Source organism: Petaurus breviceps, unplaced genomic scaffold (genome assembly GCF_028583685.1).
Source record: "Petaurus breviceps papuanus isolate PSGF00001 unplaced genomic scaffold, PetGlider_PUasm1.0 185, whole genome shotgun sequence".
Classification (NCBI taxonomy): domain Eukaryota; kingdom Metazoa; phylum Chordata; class Mammalia; order Diprotodontia; family Petauridae; genus Petaurus; species Petaurus breviceps.
The window spans coordinates 3,586,924-3,610,301 of record NW_027185797.1 but is presented as its reverse complement, the minus strand read 5'-3'; the positions used below and the strand labels follow the sequence as shown (position 1 = coordinate 3,610,301).

At 44.7% G+C, this 23,378-nt stretch overlaps 2 protein-coding genes across 2 annotated transcripts in view; one reads left to right on the top strand and one right to left on the bottom strand.

Moving 5' to 3' along the window:
* CDCP1 (CUB domain containing protein 1) overlaps positions 1-23,378 on the top strand; it is a 562,995-nt gene that overhangs the window by 41,087 nt on the left and 498,530 nt on the right. The gene's annotated exons all lie outside the window — the stretch shown is intronic.
* LARS2 (leucyl-tRNA synthetase 2, mitochondrial) overlaps positions 2,093-23,378 on the bottom strand; it is a 137,037-nt gene continuing 115,751 nt past the window's right edge. Inside the window, exons 12-13 of the mRNA XM_069088296.1 lie at positions 9,859-9,986; positions 2,093-2,595 (exon numbers count right to left, since the gene is read on the bottom strand). Coding sequence (XP_068944397.1) covers positions 2,416-2,595; positions 9,859-9,986 — 308 coding nt within the window. The 3' untranslated portion in view covers positions 2,093-2,415. The remainder of the gene's footprint in view (positions 2,596-9,858; positions 9,987-23,378) is intronic.

Sequence of the window (23,378 nt, the reverse complement as noted above, 5' to 3'; positions counted from 1 at the left end):
AGTTTTCAAGCCGTATCTACAAAGTCATGGTAGAGGCAGCAAGATGGGGCAGGGGGTAGAGTGCTAGACTTGGAGGGGGTCCAGGAGACCTGAGTTCAAAACCTGCCTCACTTATTATTAGCTGTGTGACTTTGGGCAAGTCCCTTAATGATGATGACGACAGCGAACATTCATACAGCATTTTACAGTTTGCAGAATGCTATCTGTCCTCATCTCATTTGATCCTCACAATCAACCCCAGAAGTAGGGGCTATTATCTCCCCTCATTCTGTAGATGAGGAGCCTGAAGCAAAGACAGGTTAATTGACTTGTCCAAGGTGACACATTTTGTAAGTATCTGCTAAGGAATGAAAATCTTCCTGCCGCCATCTCCAAAGCTGTTACCTACTGGATCCCCAGGCTGTCTCTGAGCCTCAAAGCCTATGGGTCTCAGTGCCCTCATCCGTAAAGTGAGAGCAATGACAGGGCCTTCTTCCTAGAGCTGCTGTGAGGACCAAAGGGGATGATGTATACAGAGTGCTTTGCAAGTCTTAAAGCGATGCATAAATGCTGGTTATCATCAATATTATTATTCCTACAGTCACAGAGGGAGTGCCCGCAGTGAGACACACATCTCTGAAGGACACACACTGGCCAGATGCCCGCCTCCTGTCTCTCGCAGTATGTCGGAGCCCCTACAATTTATAATAGGAACGTGCTGGATGCTGGCACCAGGAAGCCCGGGTCAGAGCCGGCCCATCTGGTTGGGTTTGAAAGGTGTGTGTGGAGCCAGGGAAACAAGCGGCTGAGACAAAGCAGAGAAGCTCAAAGGCTCAGCCCCAGGCCGGCTCTTCCTTTCACTTAGAGGCTCTCTGCCCTTGAGGTGTTTGTTGGGTCCTGATGACTTGGTTCTCTACCCCAGGCAGGAGCAGGCCCACTTGTCCTCTCCCCTGGTACCCCACCCTGCCACACTTCCTTCTTCACTTTTAGGAAGGATGCTCTTGCCCTGAGAGGCCTTGTGATGGCCTGGCCTGGAACCTGCACCGGACGGTAGAGGCGGCAGACCTGGCCCCACATCCTGGCCCTAGCACAAGGAGTTAGCTGCTGGAGCCTGGACAAGGCAGTTCACTCCTCAGGACCACCGCTACCTCATCTGTAAAATGAAATGAAGAAGTGGGCACTACTCATTTCACAGACTTTTTGTAGGGGAAGTTCTCTGTAAACCTAAAAGGCATCTACCTGAAGCCTGGGGCTGCTGCTCCTGTCCCAGCCACATTCAAAGGGTCCCAGATTCAGTGCAGAAAGGGACCTTAGAGGTCCAACCCCTTCACTGGCTGGGGGAGATTCACCCAAGATCACATAGGAAGGAAGCAGCAGATGCTACCAGAATTTGAATGCAGGTCTTCTGCCTCTGCAACAACTCCAAATGACAACGGGATCCAGAAAAATCTGAGACTGAGAGGAAGAGGAACTGGACATTAATAAGAATATAGGGTCTAGAGCTGAAAAGGACCTTAGCAAACATCTAGTCCAACATCTTTATTTAACAGATTGGGAAACTGAGGCCCAAAGAGATTAAGCTATTTGTCCAAGACAGTAGCAAACAGGGCCAGGATTTGAACTCAGTTGACTTCAAATCCAGTGCTCCTTCTAGTATAAGCACAACTACCTTGCAGGACATGTCCGTGTTATGGAAAATATATTTTTAATATCTCTGCCAATTCAACTTTAACTTTAGACTGTCCATTCCCAGAGGGAGGGGCCACACTGGGCCCTCTCTGTATAATTCCAAGGGCCCAGAGGCACTGAGTAAATGCTTCTGATGGGAAAGTCTCACCCTGTGCTGGGCATTCCAACACATCTGTATCCCACTACTCTGCCACATTATCCACCTGATAAACTTGTCAAACCACAAACAGCCCAAACACCTGAGACCAGATGGCATCGTGGCCGTTTTTCTCCCAATAGCTAAGCCAGAGGCTTAGGGGGAGCCCTGGGCAGCTATATGGTCCCAATAGCACCTCCCCATGACTGGTCATCTCACCAGCCCAAAGCCCCCACAAACATGATCACAGCTTGGACCAATGCGGCAAGAAACCAGCCTCGGTCATCCTTGTTCCAGCATCGTGAGCTCTACTTTTATTAACTGGTTACTGGCCAGCGCCCCCTCCACCACAGCGTGCCTGTGACTTCTGAATTCGCCTCTTGGTGTCCCAGGGCTGATTCTGAAGCCTGGCTGGCTTCCCCTGCAGGGGGAGTGGAGGACACAGGAAACTTGTTCCTCTCATGTCTCTGAACTCCAGCCCGGCCATCTAGGCAGCACGGTCCCCTAAAGTTCTTTTGTCTTTTCCACACCTCTGCCTTCCTTCCAGGCACCCTGATAAGATTTCCCCTGGAAGCCGCAGGGAGCCAGTGGCTGAGACCCCAAAGCCTTGGTCAGTCCTGTACCAGGAAGTTGATGAGCGCAGTCCTGGGAGAGAGGAAGGCCTTGGTGACAGTGCGGCCCTGCAGGAGCTGCATTCCCAGCTTACTCTGGAGAACCAGCTCGTGGACTTTCTCTTGGTCTCGGGCTACCTGGTGAGGCACTGGGATCTTGCCGCAAGCTTTGTTGTTGATCTGAAACAGAGAGAATCCCAGCTAAATAAGTAGAACTTGGAGAGGTCTGATGCCCCGAGCTCCCTGGCCTCTCGTGCCCACTGTCCTGGCTGCTGTGGGGGAGAGGCGGCAGGGAAGGCAGAAGTAAAGTCAACATTCAGCTTCCTGCAAGAGGAATGCAGCGGAATTAGGTGATCTGAGTAAGGCCTAAACACTGCAGAGAAGGCCTTGGGGATGGGAAAAGCTTTGTGTTGTCTAAACACTTCCAGGAAAACCAGGGCTCAGGGAAAGGCATTTAAGAAATCACCAGGGTGAGGCAGCTTGTGTTATTTCCAGGGCTGGAAAGATGAGCTGGCCTCCAGGGAGCCATTCGAGATAACCATCTCGGCAGACTTTAGCAAGGCTGACACTTTTGCCAATGGATTTTTCTTAACTGTTTAATACCTGAATTCTTATGAATCTATGAATCCAGAAGTCTCCAGTCTTCTGCTGGGCCTAGCTTAAAAATGACCTTGGAATGAATACTCCCATGTTTTTATACCTACCTCAAGTAGTTGGCATAGGGCTAGGTACCCACCACAGTGAATATTTGTGGACTGATGGAAAAATTAACAGAAAAGATCTATTTGGTGAATTATGAAAACAAATAACAAAGACTACTTTCTCAATTATAATAATATAGGCCTAATGATGGAGACTAGATTGGTGATTCATTAATATAAGAAGCTCCCCGATGAAGAAGGTCCCTCTACCAATGCAAGGTGACACCTTCATTGCAATCTGTAGTCCTTAGGGTTGCCTTTGACATTTTTTGGTCTTGAGTAGATTATAACTGATATACTCCTTAAAAGTGAAGTTTCCAAAATACCTAGAGAGAAACCAAGCAGGTGGGAACACTGAGCCCTGCAGCAGGGGAGGCTTTTTGGCTGGTTAATTGCTGAATCCACAATGGCTTTTTCTTAATCCTTATTCTTTAGGTTTCTGGATGCTCCAGACAGGGTCAGCCACCCCTCTTGTCACGGATAGTCTACCTTACCCTTGGTTTCTGTGGCCCCTCCTCCTGATCCTGTACTCTCTGACAGCCCCTTCCCACTCTGGACAGATTGTCCTCTAAGGCTCTGCTTTGGGCTCTCCCCTCACTCCCCGCACTTTCAATGTCTCACCAGTTCCTCTGGGTTCAGTTATTATTTCCACAAAGGTGACTCCCAACATTCATATACCCGGTCCTAGTCTCTCTCCTGAGTTCCCACCTCCCATAACCAACTGCCTGCTGGACATCTCCCAGCACGTCCCATAAACATCTCAAACACAAGAAGCATCTCCCCCTAAGCCTTACCCCTCCTCCAGAACCTAATGGGGGTTTTGGGGGCATCCCTATCCTGCTGAAATTCACAACCATGCCATCATCTTCCTCTCTTCACTTTTCTTCCCATTCTCCAGGACTAATTAGCCGTCAGGTTTTGTCGATTCTCCCTCTACTCCTGTCTCTCCAATCACGGGTCCACCATCCTCCACCAAAATCGCTCAGGACCATATTACCTTTTACCCTAGACCATTTCAACAGCCTCCTTCTTTTCCTTTTCTAATCTAAGCTCCACAGAGCTCTCAGAACACCTTCCAGCAGCATAGCTCTGATCGTGTGGGCTCATCTGCTCAAGAATCTATAGAGAAGAGCAGCTAGGAGGCCTAGGAGACAGACTGGCAGGCCTGGAGTCAGGAGGACCTGAGTGCAAATCCAGTTTCAGGCAGTGAGCCTGGGCAAGTCACTTAACCCTGTCTGCCTCAAAACAAACAAAGCCCCAGAGGCTCCCTATTTTCTCTAAGACAAAACACAAACCCCTCAGGCTTGGCATTTAAAGTCCTTCACCATCAGCCTCCAGCCTATATGTTCAGACATTAAAAAAAAATATTACTTTATGTTCAAAGTAACGCACCTTCTGCTTCCCCCCGAGTCTGGCTCATTTTGTGTGTCGACAGAGGCTATGCCCTGCTTGTGGAGGATGCCCCCTTTGCACTTCTGCCTCAGTTTCCCTCACAGTACAGCTCATATGACTCTTCGGAGAAGAAGCCTTTATTCTTTTTTTCATTTCCTTTACAATTTTTTTAAATTTAGCCAATGCTGAATAAAACGGACATTTCCATAGTGTTGAACAAGAGCAAAGGATTGTACGTGGAGCTGTGAGCGTCTAGTATGTGGAACTCCGGAACCTTGACTGACCCTGGTGGCCACTCTCGCCCTCTCCGGTTATCTTGTATATACCGTTTACTTAAGGAGAAGGTAAAGTCACGGAGAAGCAGCGATTGTTTTTCCTTTTTATCTCCAGCATCTCCCCACAGCTCCACTGGTGCGTCATTGAGGTATGGAGAGGGCCCTGGTTCTCAAAGGCTCTGCCTGGGAAGCGTGAGCTCTGGATGGTCCCGCCAGGCTGGGCGGAGGGTCCTGGAAACAGGCCAGCTTAGCTTATTACAGAAACGCTCACCACCTTGGTGAGCTTGGTGATGAATGTTTTGGCCATGAAGACCCATGAAATAGAGAAAAAATACAGAATAACAGTCTTGTGTGATTCTCTTCTGCCTTTGGTGGCAGAATGATGCAAAAGGAACCAACGGATATAAAAAAAATCAGGCCATTTTTAGACTCCATCTAAACTTTAAATCAGCTGTAGGTATGCAAAATGTGAAATCTTTGCTCAATGACCAACAAGCGGACACAATGCTATGGGGAGGAATTCTATTAATCTGGACATTCTCACTAGAAGTAAAACAGAAGAAGGGAGAAGTTGCAGCTGAACAGAAGGATGGTTTATCATTCTGTGGGGAGAGGGAAATGATGGATTTCATGGTTCCAGTCTTATTAGGCACCCAAAGTGAGAAACATCATTTCACTGGATGTTTATAGTGCAGGGCCCATGGTAAGCATTTGCAAAAAAGACCATTATCAAAATAATTGTGGTTTATGCACCACAACATCAATTGAAAAGGAGAGAGCTTAATAAACTCTTCCAAATTAAACCAATATATACTTCGACATGTGGTGACTTCATTGTAAAGGTAGGAACAGGCAAAGATGATGAAAAATATAGCAGAAGGAATGAAAGGCCAAAGACTTTTAGACAACACAGAAGTCTCGGGCCTATGAGTCATGAACATTTTCTTTGACCAGAGAATCTAATGGTGCTGGATGTGAAGAGCACCGTACAATATCACAAAAACATGAGACTGATCCTGTTTTAACAGATGGGTCACGTCTTGTTATGGACCCGGAAGTAATTCCTGATTTAGTTTTCTGCGCACAGTCGGATCGTTGCCTTGTTAGAGAAAAGAGTGAAGCGAGTATAAAACTAGGAGAGAGAACCAGAATGAGAGAAAGATGTGCTACATCATCAAAATGACATCATCCCGACCTGTTAAAGCAAACGATGGATGGTGAAAAATGGGACATGGAAGAAGAGAAAACCCTAATAACTTCATGTGGAGGTTTAACGAATGCAAATCAAGTGCCACAGAAAGTGTCTTACTCAGTAAACTTTTGACTTACTTGCCAAGCAGAGAAATATGGCGGCCAAGGTGAATGATGGTTTAGAATATAAGCTGATATAGGAAATCTTATGGAGAAAAAGGATAGGAAATTCTGAGCTGTTACTGCCTCATAAAAGAAAAAGAAATCACAGAGGGTAAAACCAGTTTGAAAAATGATAACGTAAAAATTTTTATGACAAACAATTTTTCCCAATCAGTGAGTCCATATGTATACCCTCGGATAGAGGTGCAAATGAACAATGAGCTAAGTCCAGAATTAAACAGGAGGAGAACAGGAACTAGATTGCTTTAGTGAAGACGTGAAGCTCCTGTAATGACTAACCTTCTCCCAGAAACGAGGAACTATCTTTTTAATATCAATATTTTTCTGGTGTTGCTACATGGCTTGGTCAAGAGACACAAGAACGTGGTCTCAGAAGAGCCACAAATTAAATCACTCAGAGAGAGATACGTAGTGGGTGTGAGCCGGCTGCGGCTCTGGACAGATAAGATATCAAGATGACAAACCATGGTAAAGGATGCCATCAGGCAGACATTTCTAGTGAGAGTGAAGCTAGTCTGGTCACGCAGTGACCCAGAGTGAGGAATGACCGCAGCACGCTTCACTGGTGTCCTCAGAACAAGCAAAGTTGAGGAAGGCCAGACGTGCCGGCCAGGCCTCTGTGGTGAGCCTGCCCAGGATGAGGGGCACAGATGGCTGTGACGGGCGCTGCTGCAGGGGTGCAGCCACAAGTCATCTGAGTCTGAAGATCCTCAGTGCGACACACAGGGCCATGCACGGGGCAGCACTTTATGAATGGTTGCCGAACTGAACGTCACAGAAGGCAGAACATTCTTGCAAGGGGAAGGGAAGGCTTATACCCTGCAAAGCTGCGGTGAGATAATAAGAACAAGAAATAATAATGATAATAATAAAAGTCCCAGAGCCAGGCATAACCCACAGGGATGTGGGGGATGTGGGATGGGAGGGAGGGCCATACCACTAACAACGGAGAGCAGGGAAGCAGCCCACGACAAGAGGCTGGCTGCAGGATGTGGCCGTCAGCGGACAGTGGTGACCCCTCTACAGGTAATGTTCCCTCTGAACAGCAACAACAACATTGAATTCCTGCCTTTCTGAGGAGTCTGATTGTATAAGGCTGCCCATCTGCACACAAGGTAGGGATGAGTGCCTTGTGGGGCCCAGCCCCTCAGTGAAACTCTCCTCTGGGCTGAGTCTGTGAATGGCGGTTGAGATCTGTGTGTGAGGACATGGCTGAAGAAAAGCCACAGGAGGACTTTCCCACCCTACATTCTCCTGTTTATTCTGGGCTTTGGAGGCCATAAGCAAAGTCCATGTGTCTCTAACTTTGCTCTTTAGGCCCCAGGAAGGGGATTTCATTCTTATTTTCCGGGGGAAATGAGAAGGATTCAAAGACTAAAGTTCATGTTAATAACATGTAATTCTACTTGAGCATTTATTAGGCCCCAAGTGTGTGCCAAGAACTTGGTCAGATTTCTGACTGATTGGGATAAAGTTGCCAAGAATGTGGGCAGTGGAAATACTGATAGCTGAATTCTTCAGCACTAGGTCTGCCCGTCAGGGAGCATGAGGGAGAAAGCAGAAATCCTGAGTACAAACCATTTCCAACAGTCTTCCTCCCCATCTCAGTCACCTACACACAGACCATTCTAGTTTGCAAAGGTTCTGTTGGTGCCCACTCATCTGACCTGCACAGCTCACTCTGTAATGGCCCAGTCAATGCACTGGCCTGAGCCAATCGCCCTTCCCACCCAACATCATGCCAAAGGCACGCATTATCTCAGTGGAAGGATATGGCCTTTCACAGTTGTGTCTGATGTCTCAGAGGCTACTCTGTGGTGCTGTAGAGAGTCTCAGGCCTGAGGGTTTCTCATGGGAAAGCCCCCAGCAGGCACTAACCACTCCTGCTGATGCCTCAGTTTAAGTCTGGACAACAAGACAGTCATGGAATGGGCCATTAAGGAAGGGACAACAGGAAGGGGAGAGGATAGAGAGGCTGTGGGTGGAGAAGCAGCAGCTAGAAGCAGAGCAGCTGTGAAGGACCGTGGTCTCCTGGTATAAACATTTTCTTTGAAAATATTGATTTTTCTGCTCTGACCACTGTTGACACAGATGTGGAAGGGCTGAACCCTCGCTGGCTCATGGCCTCTGGGTGGTCAGATTTCTCGGTCTCACTCGGCAAGCGAACACACTTCTCGCTTGTGCTTGTTTCCACAATTCCTGGCACCTGTACAGTGGCCAATAAGAAGCGCTTATTGGCTGGATTTCCCCCCTCCAGTGTCCAAACAGGCAGACTTTGTGTCCCAAGTCAACCTGCCAAGGCCACCTCAAAGCGACCCTGTCCTCCAGCCCCTTTTTCCACGTCAGAGATTTTAGAGCAGAGGGCAAAATTCACTTGTTTGGAAAGGAATGCTAAGGTATGAGACAGTGCCACTGTAGAAATATCCTGACAGCTGTCCAGTATTTAGCGCCATGAAAATCATCAAGCTTTCAGTGCCCAGCCAGTTCTGAATGACCTGCTGGAAGAGGGCACAGAAAGGGAGGGAGAGGGTTCAAATCCAGGGAAAACCCTTGGGTCAGTCATGAGGTTCAGGGTTCTCAAGGATCAAGCCTTTTACAAAAGTCTAAACAAGAGGTCAAGAAGAGCGGATGGACATCGTCTCTCATTCTTTCTCTTGCTCTGCATCTGGGAGAAGGAAACACAGACTAGATCCTCCTTCCTCTACACCCCCTCACTGACATATAAGCAGTCAGCCCATCAGCAGGTGTTTGCTATGTTCTGGATACTGGGATTCAAAGGAAGACAAAAGCACTGTGTTTTCCCTCAAGGAAAGCATATTCTACTGGAGGAGGTCGCATCCAGATAACTGCACAAACAAGATTCATACAGAGTATAGAAGGTAATGTCAGAGCGAAGACAGGGGTGCAAGTGATGGGAGATGAGGAGGCGAGGACCTCAGGGAGAGGGGGGAAGGCTCGAGGAGAGACAGGAAGGTCCGAACAGCTGCCATGGCCAGTGACAGTGAGTGCGTTAGGGGAGTGCTAAAGCAGTAAAGGCCCAAATGAGATGATGTAACCTAACTTGGCAGAGGACCCAACTGACATGGCTTCATAATTATGTGTCATATGGATTTTAATGTGCTGTACTGCATCCCCTGAAGCAAAGAAGAATCTGTTCTATTTTATATCTTTCAAACAACCAAAGACAGTTTCACGGGAGCTTTGGAGGAGTGCACTTCCCAGCACAGGACCGCCACCTGTGCACTCTGCCTAAGAAAACCAATTCATTCGGGAATGCCAGGACAGCCACATGGGGATTTCTTCTGAATTGAGCCAAGAAGAGAAGAAATAGATTAGAGATTTCTAACCACAAGAGGTTCCCTTTTCTAGCTCCCAATCCCTCAAGGGCTAAAGACAGCATTGTTCATAGCTAAGATTATATAGAAGATGCTGGCATGCGATCACCTAGTAAAATATGTGTCTATTCCTTGCTTAGGGTGAGACAGATACAGGCCCATAACTTATATATGGTTCAGGCCAGATTTCCTAATTACTAATTAACCAAGGATTGAGTTGGAAGGAGGTTTGAAACCAGAGCCCTAAAACCTAGCAAAATACACAGAATTATTGAGGAACCTTTAGATTGAGCAGCAGCATGGACCAGCCAATGGGCTGAGCCATCTAGGGGCCACCAGCCAACAACAGGGAAGAAGGTTCTTTACCAGAATAGCCATCTCCACCATGTCGGGCTGCTGCTTGGGCTTGAGATCCACCGTCGGCCAAGACTGACGCAACACGCTGGCGTCCCAGTCGTAATGAGGGCACAGCTTATTCTTCACGTGGGCCAGACCTGCAATGACAAGGAGACAGGTTCTTTATTGTCTGCAATACAATACACAATGCAAAATAAACAGAAGGTTTATTACATCTGGCATGATAAAAAGCATTTTACCAAGAGTCAGCTCAATGTAATACTGGTCAGAGGACTGTTCTGGAGAGGCAATATCATGGTTTTTGATAGCACGTTGAGTCTTACAAACAGAGGTCCCATGTGGATTTTCACTCACTACTGAAATTTAGTTTCCAGTTTTAAGTTACAGATAGTGCTTTTTTTTTTTTTGCAAACTACAATTTCTGTGGAACCAGAAGGATTTGTCACAAAAAAGCTCATAAAAGGGGGCAAGGCTCACACTTTTAATATAATTCTAACTAGGCAGCTGGAGGAAGTAAGGCCCTTGTATCTGTGAGCAGGCCACAATGTAATAAGCCCTCTTATCTTCACTTATTTCTTGCCCACAATTATTGCACTTGTTGACTTAGAAAGTCTTGAGTCACCTCTTGCTGCATTTAATTAACAGCAGGCTAAGTTTGGTACCCTGTTTCAGATGCCATTTACATATTGATTTAACGTTCTCTTAGTATCTCTTATGGCTGAGCAGGCCCCACTGTCCTGTCACTGAATCTAAGTTAACTCGTTTCTGTACTCGGCATAAGCCAGATAGTAGATGAATGAAAAGCGCTTGGGATGACAGTGTGATTTTGGTCCCAAAGGAATACGCTTGCTCTGTATCTCTCAGAAGATTGTATCAAAGAAACATCCCCAATTACATAAGCATTTGCATAAACATATGCATTTACAAGAGAATAACACAAATTAATTGGTCAAATGACACTGCAAAAATGCACGGGTGGCGCAGTGGATAGACCGTGGGACCTTGGAGCCAGGAACAGCAGAGTTCAAATCTAGTCTAAGACATTTACTAGCTGTGTGACTCTGGACAGGTCACTTTACAGCCTTCTGCCTCAGCTTCCTCATCTGTAAAGTGAGATAACAAGAGAAGCTGCCTCCCAGGCTTGTCATGTGGGCCAAATGAGATAATCATGCTAAAGCCCTTAGCGCAGCACCTGGCAATGGTAAGTGCCAGCTAAGTGTTAATTACCATGATTATTACTGTGATTATTGAGTTGCTTTTCTGTCCATTTTCTAAGCACACAAAGAAGAGAAGTGAACTTGTACAGGAGACCAGCACAGGCAATAAAAAATGCACAGCTAATGAAAGCTGTAAGAACAGGCCTCCTCAGTCAGCAGGAACAAGGGGAAGAAAGGCATTTTTCTGGATGTGGCTCCAATCAGCACCACAGAAGAAACCAATACTGCCCGAGGCGATCTGGACATAATACAGTGATAAAACTAGACACAGAAACAGGGGCGCTTTTGATCCAAACACTTAACATGGCACTGAGCAAAGTCAACTTAAGCTCCCTAGGGGTGGGTCACGTCGTCGGTGCAGGATGGCTTGGGTTCTCTCGGGTAGACTGCCTGATCTGTCAGGTGCTTCCAAATTTATTGCATCTTCATTAGAGACAGGAGGATTGGGAAAGGAAAATTCATTTCAGCCGATTTTACTGTGAAGTAAGCACTCATCCATTTGGTGGAGAGAGTTTAAGCTCTGGTTGGGAAGGGCACAGAGAATCTTAGTGAGCTAAGCCATGCCTGGGTATGCCCAAGCAGATACCCAGATATATCTGAATTTTGGATGAATTAAAATGCCAAAGAACAGGCTTCTAAAAAACAAATCGCCCACTGACACACCCAGTTGGGCACCACCACCAGCAAAGCTTTAACCATTGAACTCTGAACAAATAAGCTAAATTAGCTTGGAGGATTCCTGTAGGAGGGGGACAGAAATTAGGTTCTTATATCTTGTCTGCCCAAAGAGTCTGGGGGAGGAAGTGGAGAGGAGCTATTCACTTTGCAATAAGAATCTGAGACCCAAATGGCGCAACAAGTGCTTTCATGGCGATGGCCTTCCCATAAAGGGCCTCCATGATTCTGGGCAGCTTGGCCTTCTACTGTGACCCACAAGGATAGTCTAGCTGCAGCTGATATGTTCTCTGGCCAAACCAGAAGGAGGCAACTTCCTGGCTTCCTAAGAGAGAATGTTGTTCCCAGCCCTTCCACAACTCCATGATGGGCTTTACCATTGGAAAATTAATTTCTTTTTAGTTTACTGGATGTAGTTCCAAGTGGAAAGAATCCTTCCACGTCTACATGGCAACTGAGCACAGGGGAAAGAACTCTGAATATAAAGAGATGTCTTAGGTAGATTCTTTTTAAGAGTTAATGAAAAAAACTCTGGAAGCCCAGATTTCAAACAGAAAGTAGACCTTTGGGTCTTAAATGGGTGTGTTCTGTTTGGCAGTAAGGGACAAGTTGATTTTTATCCCCTCCCTGCTCTAGTCAGGGGATTAAAACTCCTATACATTTGCATGTCCAATTAGTATTCCTCAGTTGATCAGAACAGCCAGGAGAGGGGCCAAGAATGGTGCCTCCATGGGCATGTGGGGGTAAAGTTGTAGGAGGGGTCTGCTGTCTCCAGGAGTGGTTATCTCTATCTTTCTTGAAGAACTGAGTCAAGGCCAGCATTCCTCCAGCTCCTCCTGTCCCCTGCAAGGCAAGGTGGCATGCTACTTTTTTTTTGGAGGCAATCAGGTTTAAGTGACTTGCCCAGGGTCACACAGCTACTAAGTCTCTGAAGCCAGATTTGAAATCAGGTCTTCCTGACTCTAAGTCCATTGTTCTGTCCACTGTGCTGCCCCTATGGTATGCTACTTTTTAAAGGCTGCTCTACACCCTATGTGTAAATCACTGTCAATTGCACAGGAGGGGCCCAGGCACAAGGGCACCAGTGTGGGAGATAGAGCATGGTAAAAACTCATAGCCACATGGGGCTTTGGAGTTTACAGAACAGGTTCCATCCATGAACACTGTGTGATAGGTAGTGAAAGCTATCCTGTCTCCACTTTACATATAAGCACACTGAGGCTCAGAGTGAGTAAAATGACTTTCCTAGAGCTCCACAGCCAGGGGAGCTACTGTAACTTGGCCCTGAAGCCAGGGTTCTTTCCTAGGAGATTTTCCTGGGTTTAAGGACTGTATAAAACCCAAACTATTGATTAAATCATCTTGGAATAAAACCTATGGGGCACATCGAAAAGAAATGATGTTTACCTTTATGAGTACAAAATGCACACAAATACTTAGCTTTGTTCATGTCTTTGTTGATTCTGGTGAAATAAGTGGAGCACAGCAGGTAAAGGAAACACTCTCAGGGTCGGAAGAGCCTTTGGACCTCATCAATGCTGACCCACAGCTGAGCCAGAATGCCCATGGCAGCAGCTGTCTGTGTTCCCTGAGCAAACCTGCTATACTAATAACGAAGCTGCTATCTTCAGACTAGGCACTTCTTCTTTAAGGGGTCCAAATGGGTTTAGAACATGACATCACTTTGCTTTGAATTTCAGTGTCTGTGCAGTTGTAGAAAAGTCGACATTGCCAAACTCTCAGAAAGCCCTAAGACCGCCTGAAGCAGGATGGCCCAATGGATGGAGAGCTGGCTTGGGAGCCAGCAGGATCTGGGGTCAGGTCCTGCCCCTGACTCACCTGGGCCAGGCACTTAACCTCTCAATGCTCAGGAGACTCTAACTCAAAGGTTCAGAGAAGGGATTACCTGCATCAGAAGAATGTCATCTCCTCATCTCAGATTTCTCTAGACCAACAACATGACAGGTCTAGTCTAGTCTCTGCTACTATTCTAAAACTATGGTTTAGCAGAAAAGAAATTCTGATTCTTTTATGCCAAGATTTTAGACTCCAAGGATGAGTAATTTTTATCAGCAACAACATTCTTTCCACAAAGAATACAACCCTCTCCATGCCAACCTAGTAGTGAGTACTTATGAATCGTTATGGCTGAAAAAAATTCATTTTCTAAGGGCCAAACTTCTAAGGAAAAACTTCTCCAAACTTGGCTAGGCTAGGTGACAGACCACAATCAAGTCAACCAAGGGGCATTTATTAAGACCCATAACATGCCAGGCATAGGGCTAAGCATTGGGTGTACGATGAAAGGCAAAAAGAGCCCCTGCTCTCAAGGAGCTTACAATCTAATTAGGGGAGAGTGGACAGACAAAGGACGAATAGGCAGCTAGAAAGCTCATCACTGGCACGAGTACTCCCACAAAGTCTTTCCAGTCTGGCAGACCCTGCAAAGTTAGGGCTCGGTATGTGTAGTTCTTGAGAACCCAGGGTCATTGGATTTTTAGGAGAGGGGAATTTAAGCAGATGGGAGATTTAGAAAACAAAAAATGACTTATGTCCTAGCAAAGTGGCCAATCTTAGAGCTTTATAGAAGGAGACACAAAATATAAAATCACTTATCACAGTTGGTTAGAGATTAATCTTGAAAATAAGGAAAAAGTTTTAGGAAGTCTTATATCTCAAAGTAGTTCAGCTTCTTTAGAGGAGGGGCCATCTTAAACGTTTTTGATTTCTTAAAATGCTTAATGTATCTTGCAAGAAACATCTGAGTGTCTACTCTGTGCACGGTACTGAACTATATTGAAAGGCATATGAAGATAAAAATGGCAGGTCCCCACTTTCATGGAGCTTTCACAGTAAAAAAACAAAAAGACTGTGGTGGGCACACAGGAGAAGCACAAAGAAAACACTCACTGCTCAAGGTCTGAGGAGGGAAAGATCATCTCTGAAGAAAATCGGGGAGAGTCTGGGGGAGGGGATGGGCTTGAGAGAAAGTCCTGCAGTATTCCTTTACAATCGTCCACTATCTAGTTTTAGCATGTAAAAGGCCAGTACGATGCAGAGTCCTTACAGGCTATAGCATAGGGCAAATGCTAATTGTGTTTTGTGTTTGTTGTATGCCTGTCCTATACACAGGGCTCAGGCGATGCCCTGCCTTATTGATTGGATTTATTAGGTACTAGAAGGTAACTCAAGGTAACCAGAAAACTTTGGCTGGGAAACTGTGTGATCTGCCAGAAGCTGGCACACTGCTCTGCCTTTAAAGTATACTCTCCAATGATTGTAATTCTGGAGTTTAGAAATCAAAGCTGTGGGACTCACTGCATCAAGTCTAAAGGAGCTTCAGATGAAGGGGAATGTGTGTGTACATACATGCACAGAGCACACATACATGTATACACACATGTACACACAAACACACACACATACATATATAAATATATTTACAAAGGGAATGGTCAATTCACCATGGAGATTAACTTAACCTAAACAGTGATATTAATGGGATGACCAGGGTCTAAATGAAATAAGAGTCCCCAGAGAAGCAAGCAATCCACAAGTGTTTACTGAATGAGGGTTTTATTCTTCTTGTCTTGACTGTCTCTAACGGTAACTTTTTACAGTGCCTTTTACATGCGCTTCCTCCCTTCCTCTCTGTACAGCCTTCCATGACAACTAGTAAGAAGAGGGGACAGCGGCGTCTCTCCCTCTTAAGCTTCCCTAAGCCAGCATCTTACATTCCTGTCTCCTAGGATAAACAACAAACCTCTCCCAATTCAGTGAGAGTATCTGCATGCTCCGCAGATACAGGGTTTCAGGAAGGAAGCAGATTTCCTCATCCTGTTAATGTTTACAGACTGCCCAGCTCAGTTCCATGAGTGCTTCCCTCACCACAGGGAGGCATTAACCCTTGAAGCATCTCGTGCCATTTATAAAGCACTGGGTCCTATGCTTTAGAATACTGAATGAATCATCACTTCCCTTTTATCGAGGGCACTGAAGCTAAGTCTTGGAGAAAAAAATTCTCCTAACCATGTGCTCTAATGCTCATTGGAAATCCTCTTTGGGGGCTATTTTTCAGTTGTTTGTCAGCAAGAAGTCTCTCTCTTATGAAGTTCATTTTTTCCTAAGGGGATTGGGGAAATAATTTCTGAGGTCTCCGTCCTATACTGTCTCAATCCCTTTCTAGCCATTCTCAGATTATTTTTGCTAGCCATATGAGTACAGAAGCACATTGAGACACAGATATCACATTAAAAGCTGTTTTCTTAAATAAATAAAACACAAAAGAAATAAGGCCAAGTTGCTCTGCATAATGACTGATAGAGAGTGCAGTGACTGCAGCCTTCTTTACCACCCATCTTGAAAATAAAAGATGCCACATGGCAGGAGCAAGTTCTTAAAGTGATTAAAAACCCCAACAACAATACAACCACAAAATATATCCACATTTTAACTAAAAAACTCACTACTGCTTTTTAAATTTAAAAACTGATGGCTGTAACTATGTCATGGCTGACTGTGACTTTGTAGGAGCTGGAGTGGAGATGACGATGAAGGCACAGCCATTCCACTGGAGAGGACGTTTCTTGAAAAACGATAAGGGGGAACACAGAGAAGTGGCCAAAAGGATACATACAGTACCAGGAGCAGCAGGAGGGTGCAGTGGAGAGAACACTGGACTTGGAACACCCAGGCTTGAAATCCTACCTCTCGCATTTCCTTGTGTAACTCCTCCAAGCCTCAGTTTCCTCATCTGTGAAATGAGAGGACTGGACTAGACTGACTCTTAAGATCCCTGTTTCACATGCCTGGATATAGCAGCAAGCACCTCAGCATCCCCAGGGTGGCTGCCAACACAGGTTCTTAGATCTGCTTTTCTAAAGGAAAGCAACTCAAAAATGGGTTAACAAGCTTACTTTAATCAATCAAACATATATTGTTTACCTAGTTCAGGGGAAAAAGGTCAGCACCCTGAACTTCAGAGTATACAGACAGAAGTTACAAGACAGAGAAACAGATCAAGCAGACAGGCTTCCAAACTGTACAACCATTACATCCATACCAAATCACAGTTACCAGAGAGGGAAGCATCAACATCTGGGTTTTTCAAAGCTGGGGGGCTCTCAATGGCTGCCCAGAGTCTCATCTGGTCAAATCACACAACACTTCTCAAAGTGAGCCCCAAAGCAAAGCCTCACATCAGGGATTATACAGCCTTCTCCTGGGTCAAAGAATGTAACCACCCTCTTGACCCACTGCCCAATCACACAGCATCAAGGTGTGGGCATTCCTGAAAACCAAGCCTCCTGCCACAGGCTCCATGTGACCACATTCAGCCTATTAGGGGGCAGAGTATATTTTCAAATCAAGGAAGGTTCTCAGAGTCTCCAAAGCCTATCAAAGGGCCTAGGGGCAGGGAAGATCTTTAAATTTGCATTTCCATTACACCAAAATACTCTCCCTTTTCATCTTGTCTCCAGGCAGAAACATCTGCTGCATGGTGTGCAAAGTAGACTTGGAAAAGCATCCTCACCACATCTCATCCTTCCCCACTCTCAAAGAAAGTTTAAAATGGAACTCAACCCAGTTTATTTTTTAAAAAAAGAAACAATCCACCAAGTCTGATGGATTAGATGAGAGAAAATAATAGAATATACCCATATTTTCTTTTTTTTTTTTTGAGGGCAAGGCAATTGGGGTTAAGTGACTTGCCCAAGGTCACACAGCTACTAAGTGTCAAGGCACCGAGGCCAGATTTGAACTCAGGTCGTCCTGATTCCAGGGCCTGTGCTCTATTTTCTCTGCATTATCTAGTTGCCCCCCCCCCCCATATTTTAAACATATTAGTTCACAAACACACTACACTCCAAAGAAATGGTGGCAGTTCCCATCTGTATAAAGATATTTAGCACAACTCTTCTGGTGGATGCAAAGAACTGGACACTGTGGGGTCGACTATGAACTGGGGAACAGAGGAGAAAATGATAAAATATGAATGTAATGGGATATTATTGTGCTGTAAGAAAGGATAAAAAGGACAATTCTGGGGCAAGACTTGTATGAACGGATGCAGAGAGAAGGAAGTAGGATAAGGGGATGTGAGGGAGAAAAAAATAAATGCTTGTTAACAAAAATAAAAAAAAACACAACAGCACACTTGTTAAGTCTCTACTTTTCTAAGGTGTTTCATTATCACATCATAGAAGAGATGAGAGAAGTAAAAACAAGCAGAAGACCAGTCCTAGGGCAATATCTGAGTTACTCCTTTTCTTTTGGCCCTCAGTAAAGAGAAAGACTTTGTTCGGGCAGTAAATGGTTTTCTATAAGAATACAATCATTGCTTCTCGGAATATCGAAATGATGGCGAATGAAAGTATGGCTTAAATTGAAAAGATAGAAGAGAGAAAGCTGCCACCTGTACAGAGAGAGTGATTTCATAATGGTCAGCAGGGCTCCTTATGCCACAAGCACAGAGGGATGGATTCTGGTCCCTGCTGTTCCTTGGCACCAGAAGGCCCAGCCTGTGATCAAATATAAGATAGTGTATGAACTGCACAAGGAATGAAGTCCTCTTTTCCTTTGCGCAAGGTAACAATGGAAAGCTCTAGCCATGGGAGGTGGTGTGACCCAGACTATCCTCGGTCTAAGCTTTAAGGACATGTTTAAACAATTGATCGTGTTCAAAGGACTTTTGTTTTTGCTAGTATTTTTAATCCCAGCACACAGCATGGCAGCTGGTACACAGTAAGCACTTAATATATACTCCTTCTTATGCTATCTCTCTGTCTGTCTGTCTCCCTCCCTTCCTCCCTCCTCTCCTTTCTTTCTGTCATCTCCCTCTCCCTCTTCCTCTCTCTCTTCCTTTGTGTCTTAGCACAGTACCTAGTACACAGTAATCACTTAAAAACAGCTTGCTGCTTGATGGATACCAACTTTTGGTCAGTTATCTTTTTAATCGCCAAAAGATAAATGAGAAAAGATTAGACATTTGAGCGATATAATAATAAATGAAATTAAGCAGACAAGGAAGAAGTTTGCTAGGTCTAAAAGAGATAAATGAAGGGCGGGCTGGAGGGACTAGTGACCCTCAGGCCCCTGGGATCCTTCCTTCTCTGAACACCAGGCAAGGTTTGTGTGCTCAGAAATCTACATTTGAAAAGATCCTTCTGGGTCAGGGCAGCCCCAGACAGCTACTCTGGAGATTCCGAGCTCCTAAACACAAAGGCAAGGAGGAAGTCCTATGCAACTCAATAGGTACAGAATAGCTAGGCTGCATTCTCATGTAAATTCCTAAGCAGAACAAATGTACTTCCAGCCTTCCCAGGAAAACCGCGGCACTTGGGTGGCCTTCCTCGCTGCTATGCCCAATGTAAGCACTGAAGGCGGTCACTCAGGACCACAGAGGTGGGAGCCTAAGACTGCCCGATGTTCCATGAGATTCAGGAGCCTACGACACATGGCCCTTTGACCATGGGTGATCTTTATCACAACAGGTAAAGGGTGCCATGTTCAAGATTCGAGGTGGTCTCATTGATCTCTGAATATTGGGTTTGTAACCTGCCACAAATAAAAGATCAGTGGAGAATGGTCTGGTAAAGGAGAGCTGGCCCATAGCATTGTTTTCAGGGTTTATTTCCACATTTAAAGCGAGGGTCCCAGATGGGAGAATCCTGTTTCTTGGGTGGAGAATAACAATTCCATTGGCTCAATTCCTAAACTTGGAGTCAGAGCTGGGTTCCTTCCCCACCTTTGATTCTCATGGGCTGTGCTCCTGGGGGTCAGTAACTGAACCTTTCCCAGCCCCAGTTTCTTCATTTTTAAAACAGGAAGAATAACAGCTACAGGTACTTTAGGAGGTTGTTGAGAGGCTCCAAGGAGATGATGCATGTAAAACACTGGGCGAGATTCCAGGCACTGTATAATTTATAATATGCAATGATAACTGTCATTCACATCCAATATTTGGATATCCTCGTTCAGTTGTTTCAGACCTGTCCCACTCTGTGACCCCACTGGGGGTTTTCTTCGCAGACACTGGAGTGGTTTGCCATTTCCTTCTCCAGCTCATTTTATAGAATAGCAAACTGAGGCAAACAGGGTTAAGTGACTTGCCCAAGGTCACACAGCTAGTGAGTATCTGAGGCAGGATTCAAATTCAGGCATTCCTGTACACTATCCACGGGATCACCTTGCTGCCCCAAACCAGCAGCTAGAGACTGGAAATGGTGCTGATTTTGATGTCAGGGCATGACTGAAGAAGGCCTGGCTCCCAAATGGGTGACACAGGCTTTCAAGAGAACAGTCGGCGTGTGTTGGTGTCTCTTCCTTCAGAGCCAACAATGAAAGGCTTCCTCCTCCTTTACTGGGAAGTACCAAAACACCTCATCTCATTTTCCCAATGTCTCTCTTCAGCCTTTCAAAGATTTTCTTGGTGGGCCTTGACTGGCTTATTTCTCCTGTGGGCTTGGTCACTGAAAGTTCCTCCAAGAGTTGGGTTATCTTCCCTCTTGGGAGGTAGCTGGGGAGGGCCTACAACGGCTCTTTCTCAGACGTCCTCTAACAAGTGGGGCTCCTCAGTCGGCTTTTCTTTCTTTGTGGGGAAGGCAGTTGGGGTTAAGTGACTTGTGTGGAGTCACACAACTAGTAAGTGTCAAGTGTCTGAGTCCGAATTTGAACTCAGGTCCTCCTCCCTCCGGGGCTGCTGCTCTAACCACAGTACCACCTAGCTGCCCCCCTCCTCTTCTTCAATAGTATTTCAACCTCCTTCTAAAGCACCAGATGATCTCTAGTTATTAAATGGCTTAGAGGCACAGGTCAAGCAATGGGACAATGGAATTCTATTAGGAAACCAAATCACCATCTCCTTAGGCTACATTTTTATCTCTACATCTTGGGTTACTGTAGAGAAAATATTCATTATCTCTCCTTAGTATGACAAGGTTCAAAAGTCAGCAATGACTACAGCTTTAAAAAATGGCATTTATTTCCAAATGGCTAAAACCCAGTGTTTTTGAAGTGACTTTCTAAAAAGAATTGGGTTATTATGTGCACTGCCATTTACAAATCAAAAGAATTTTACTTTTTTCCAACCAAGAAAGATTCTGAAAATATTGAACCTTTAAAAAATAATCCTATTATCAAATTTCTTTTTAAATAGGAGAACCCCCTCAATAGCTAAGGAAAAGTTTCAATCAATCAACAAAAAATTGATCCAATGTCTGCTATACACAAGAAAAAAATGAACAGTCTGTAATTTCAGTAAGCTTCCATTCTGCAGTGGGGAGATAAATATGAACATATGTGAATACAGGCAAAATCTACACAAAATCAGTGCAAGGTAATTGGGGGAGGGGGTGGCAGTAGCAGCCCTTTATACAGATGGTGGCATGTGAAATGGGGTCTGAAAGAAACAAAGGATACTATTAAACAGATCCAAACAAATGAAAAAATAGAAGGCAATGTGAAACATCTCACTGGAAAAACCACTCACCTGGAAAATAGATCCAGGAGAGAAAATTTAAAAATTATTGGTCTACTTGAAAGCCATGATCAAAAAATGAGTCTAGACACCATCTTTCAAGAAATTATCAAGTCAAATTGCCATGATATTCTAGAACCATAGGGCAAAATAGAAATGGAAAGAATTCACCGATCACCTCTTGAAAAAGATCCCCAAAAGAAAACTCCTAGGAATATCGTAGCCAAATTTCAGAGTTCCCAGTTCAAGGAGAAAATATTGTAAGCAGTCAGGAAGAAACATTTGAGTATTGTGGAAACACAATCAGGGTAACACAAGACCTAGCAGCTTCTACATTAAGGGATGGAAGGGCTTGGAATATGATATTCTGGAGGTCAAAGGAGCTAGGCCTAAAACCAAGAATCACCTACCCAGCAAAACTGAGTATAATGCTACAGGGAAAAATACAGTCATTCAATGAAATAGAGGACTTTCAAGCATTCTTGATGAAAAAACCTGAGCTGAACAGAAAATCTGACTTTCAACTACAAGAAGCAAGAGAAGCATGAGAAGGTAAACAGGAAAAAGAAGTCACAAGATACTTATTAAAGTTGAACTATTTACATTACTACATGGAAAAACGATAATTGTAACTCATAAGACTTTTCTCAGTATGAGGACAGCTGAAGGGAATATATATGTATATATATATGTATACATACATATATATGTATGTGTATATAAACATATATGTGAGTGTGGACATTTGTATGTTCATGTATACACAGAGGGCACAGGATGAGTTGAATATGAAGGGATGATATCTGAAAAATAAAATTAAGAGGTGAGAGGAATTTATTGGGAGAAGGAGAAAGGAGGAGATAGATTAGGGTAAATTATCTCATATAAAAGAAGCAAGAAAAAAACTGTTACAATGGAGGGGAAGAGCAGGAAGGTGAAAGGGAATGGGACGACCTGATTCCCATCGAATTTGGCCTAAGGAGGGAAGAATATACAAATTCAATTGGGTATCTTAGCCTATAGGATAATGGGGGGTAGGGGATAAGAGGGGGGAGGATAGAAGAGAGGGCAGATTGGGGGAGAGGGTAGTTAGAAGCAAACATTTATGAAAAGGGATAGGGTCAGAGGAGAAAATGGAATAAGTGGAGGGTGGGATAGGATGGAGGGAAATATAGTTTTTCACAATATAACTACTATGGAAATGATTTGGGTAACTACACATATATAATCTATATTGAATTGCTTATCTTCTCAGTGGGGGTGAGTGAGGAGGGAAGAAGGGAAAAAATCTGGAACTCAAAGTTATAAAAACAAATGTTTAAAAATTGTTTTTTTACATGCAACTGGGAAATAAGATATACAGGTACTGGGGTATAGAAACCCATCTTGCCATACTAGTAAGCTAGGGGTTCACCCTAGGTAGGGGGAGGATATAAGAGAGAACTGATTGGGGGAAGGGGTATTCAGTAAGATTGCTATTTTGGGGTGAGGGGTAGGGGAAAGATGGGGAGAAAAAATTGTAACTCAAAATTTTGTGGAAATCTATGTTGAAAACTAAAAATAAATAAATTAAAAAATTAAAAAAAAAGAAGTGGGCACGAAATTTGGATACGCTTGTAGCACAACTGCTCAGCATTGGCAATAATAAATGACTAGTATTCCACTTGTATTACTTGTCACGTATTCTTATTTAATTTGGACCGTGGGGTTGTGGGCTTTGGGAGGCAGGGCTCACCCACCAATGAACGAGGTGACATCTGGCCAATTACCTACTTTCTGCTGCCCCCTTTCTTGGGCTGAAGAGGCAGATTACCCACTGGCCTCTCCTCTTAAACAACAGTCATAGAGGGATTGCGTGCTTTGAGAATTATGGAAGAAGGTGAGATGAAATATTTTTGTCACGTGATACTCTATTTGCCCTCCCAATGGGGCCCTGGTTCCCACTTGGCAGGGGCTGCTCCAGCTGTGAAGCCAGATGCTGTTGAGGGGGATAAGGTCACTGTAATGCGAATGTAAATTTTAAAGATCTTCCCTGCCCCTAGGCTAAAGTGCACCAGAAGCCTGGGGAGGGAGGCTTGTTTTTCAGTAGATACTTTTTGATTGGCCAGTGGGTCAAACAGGTTGTTACATTCTCTGAGCCAGGAGAAGGCTATATAAGC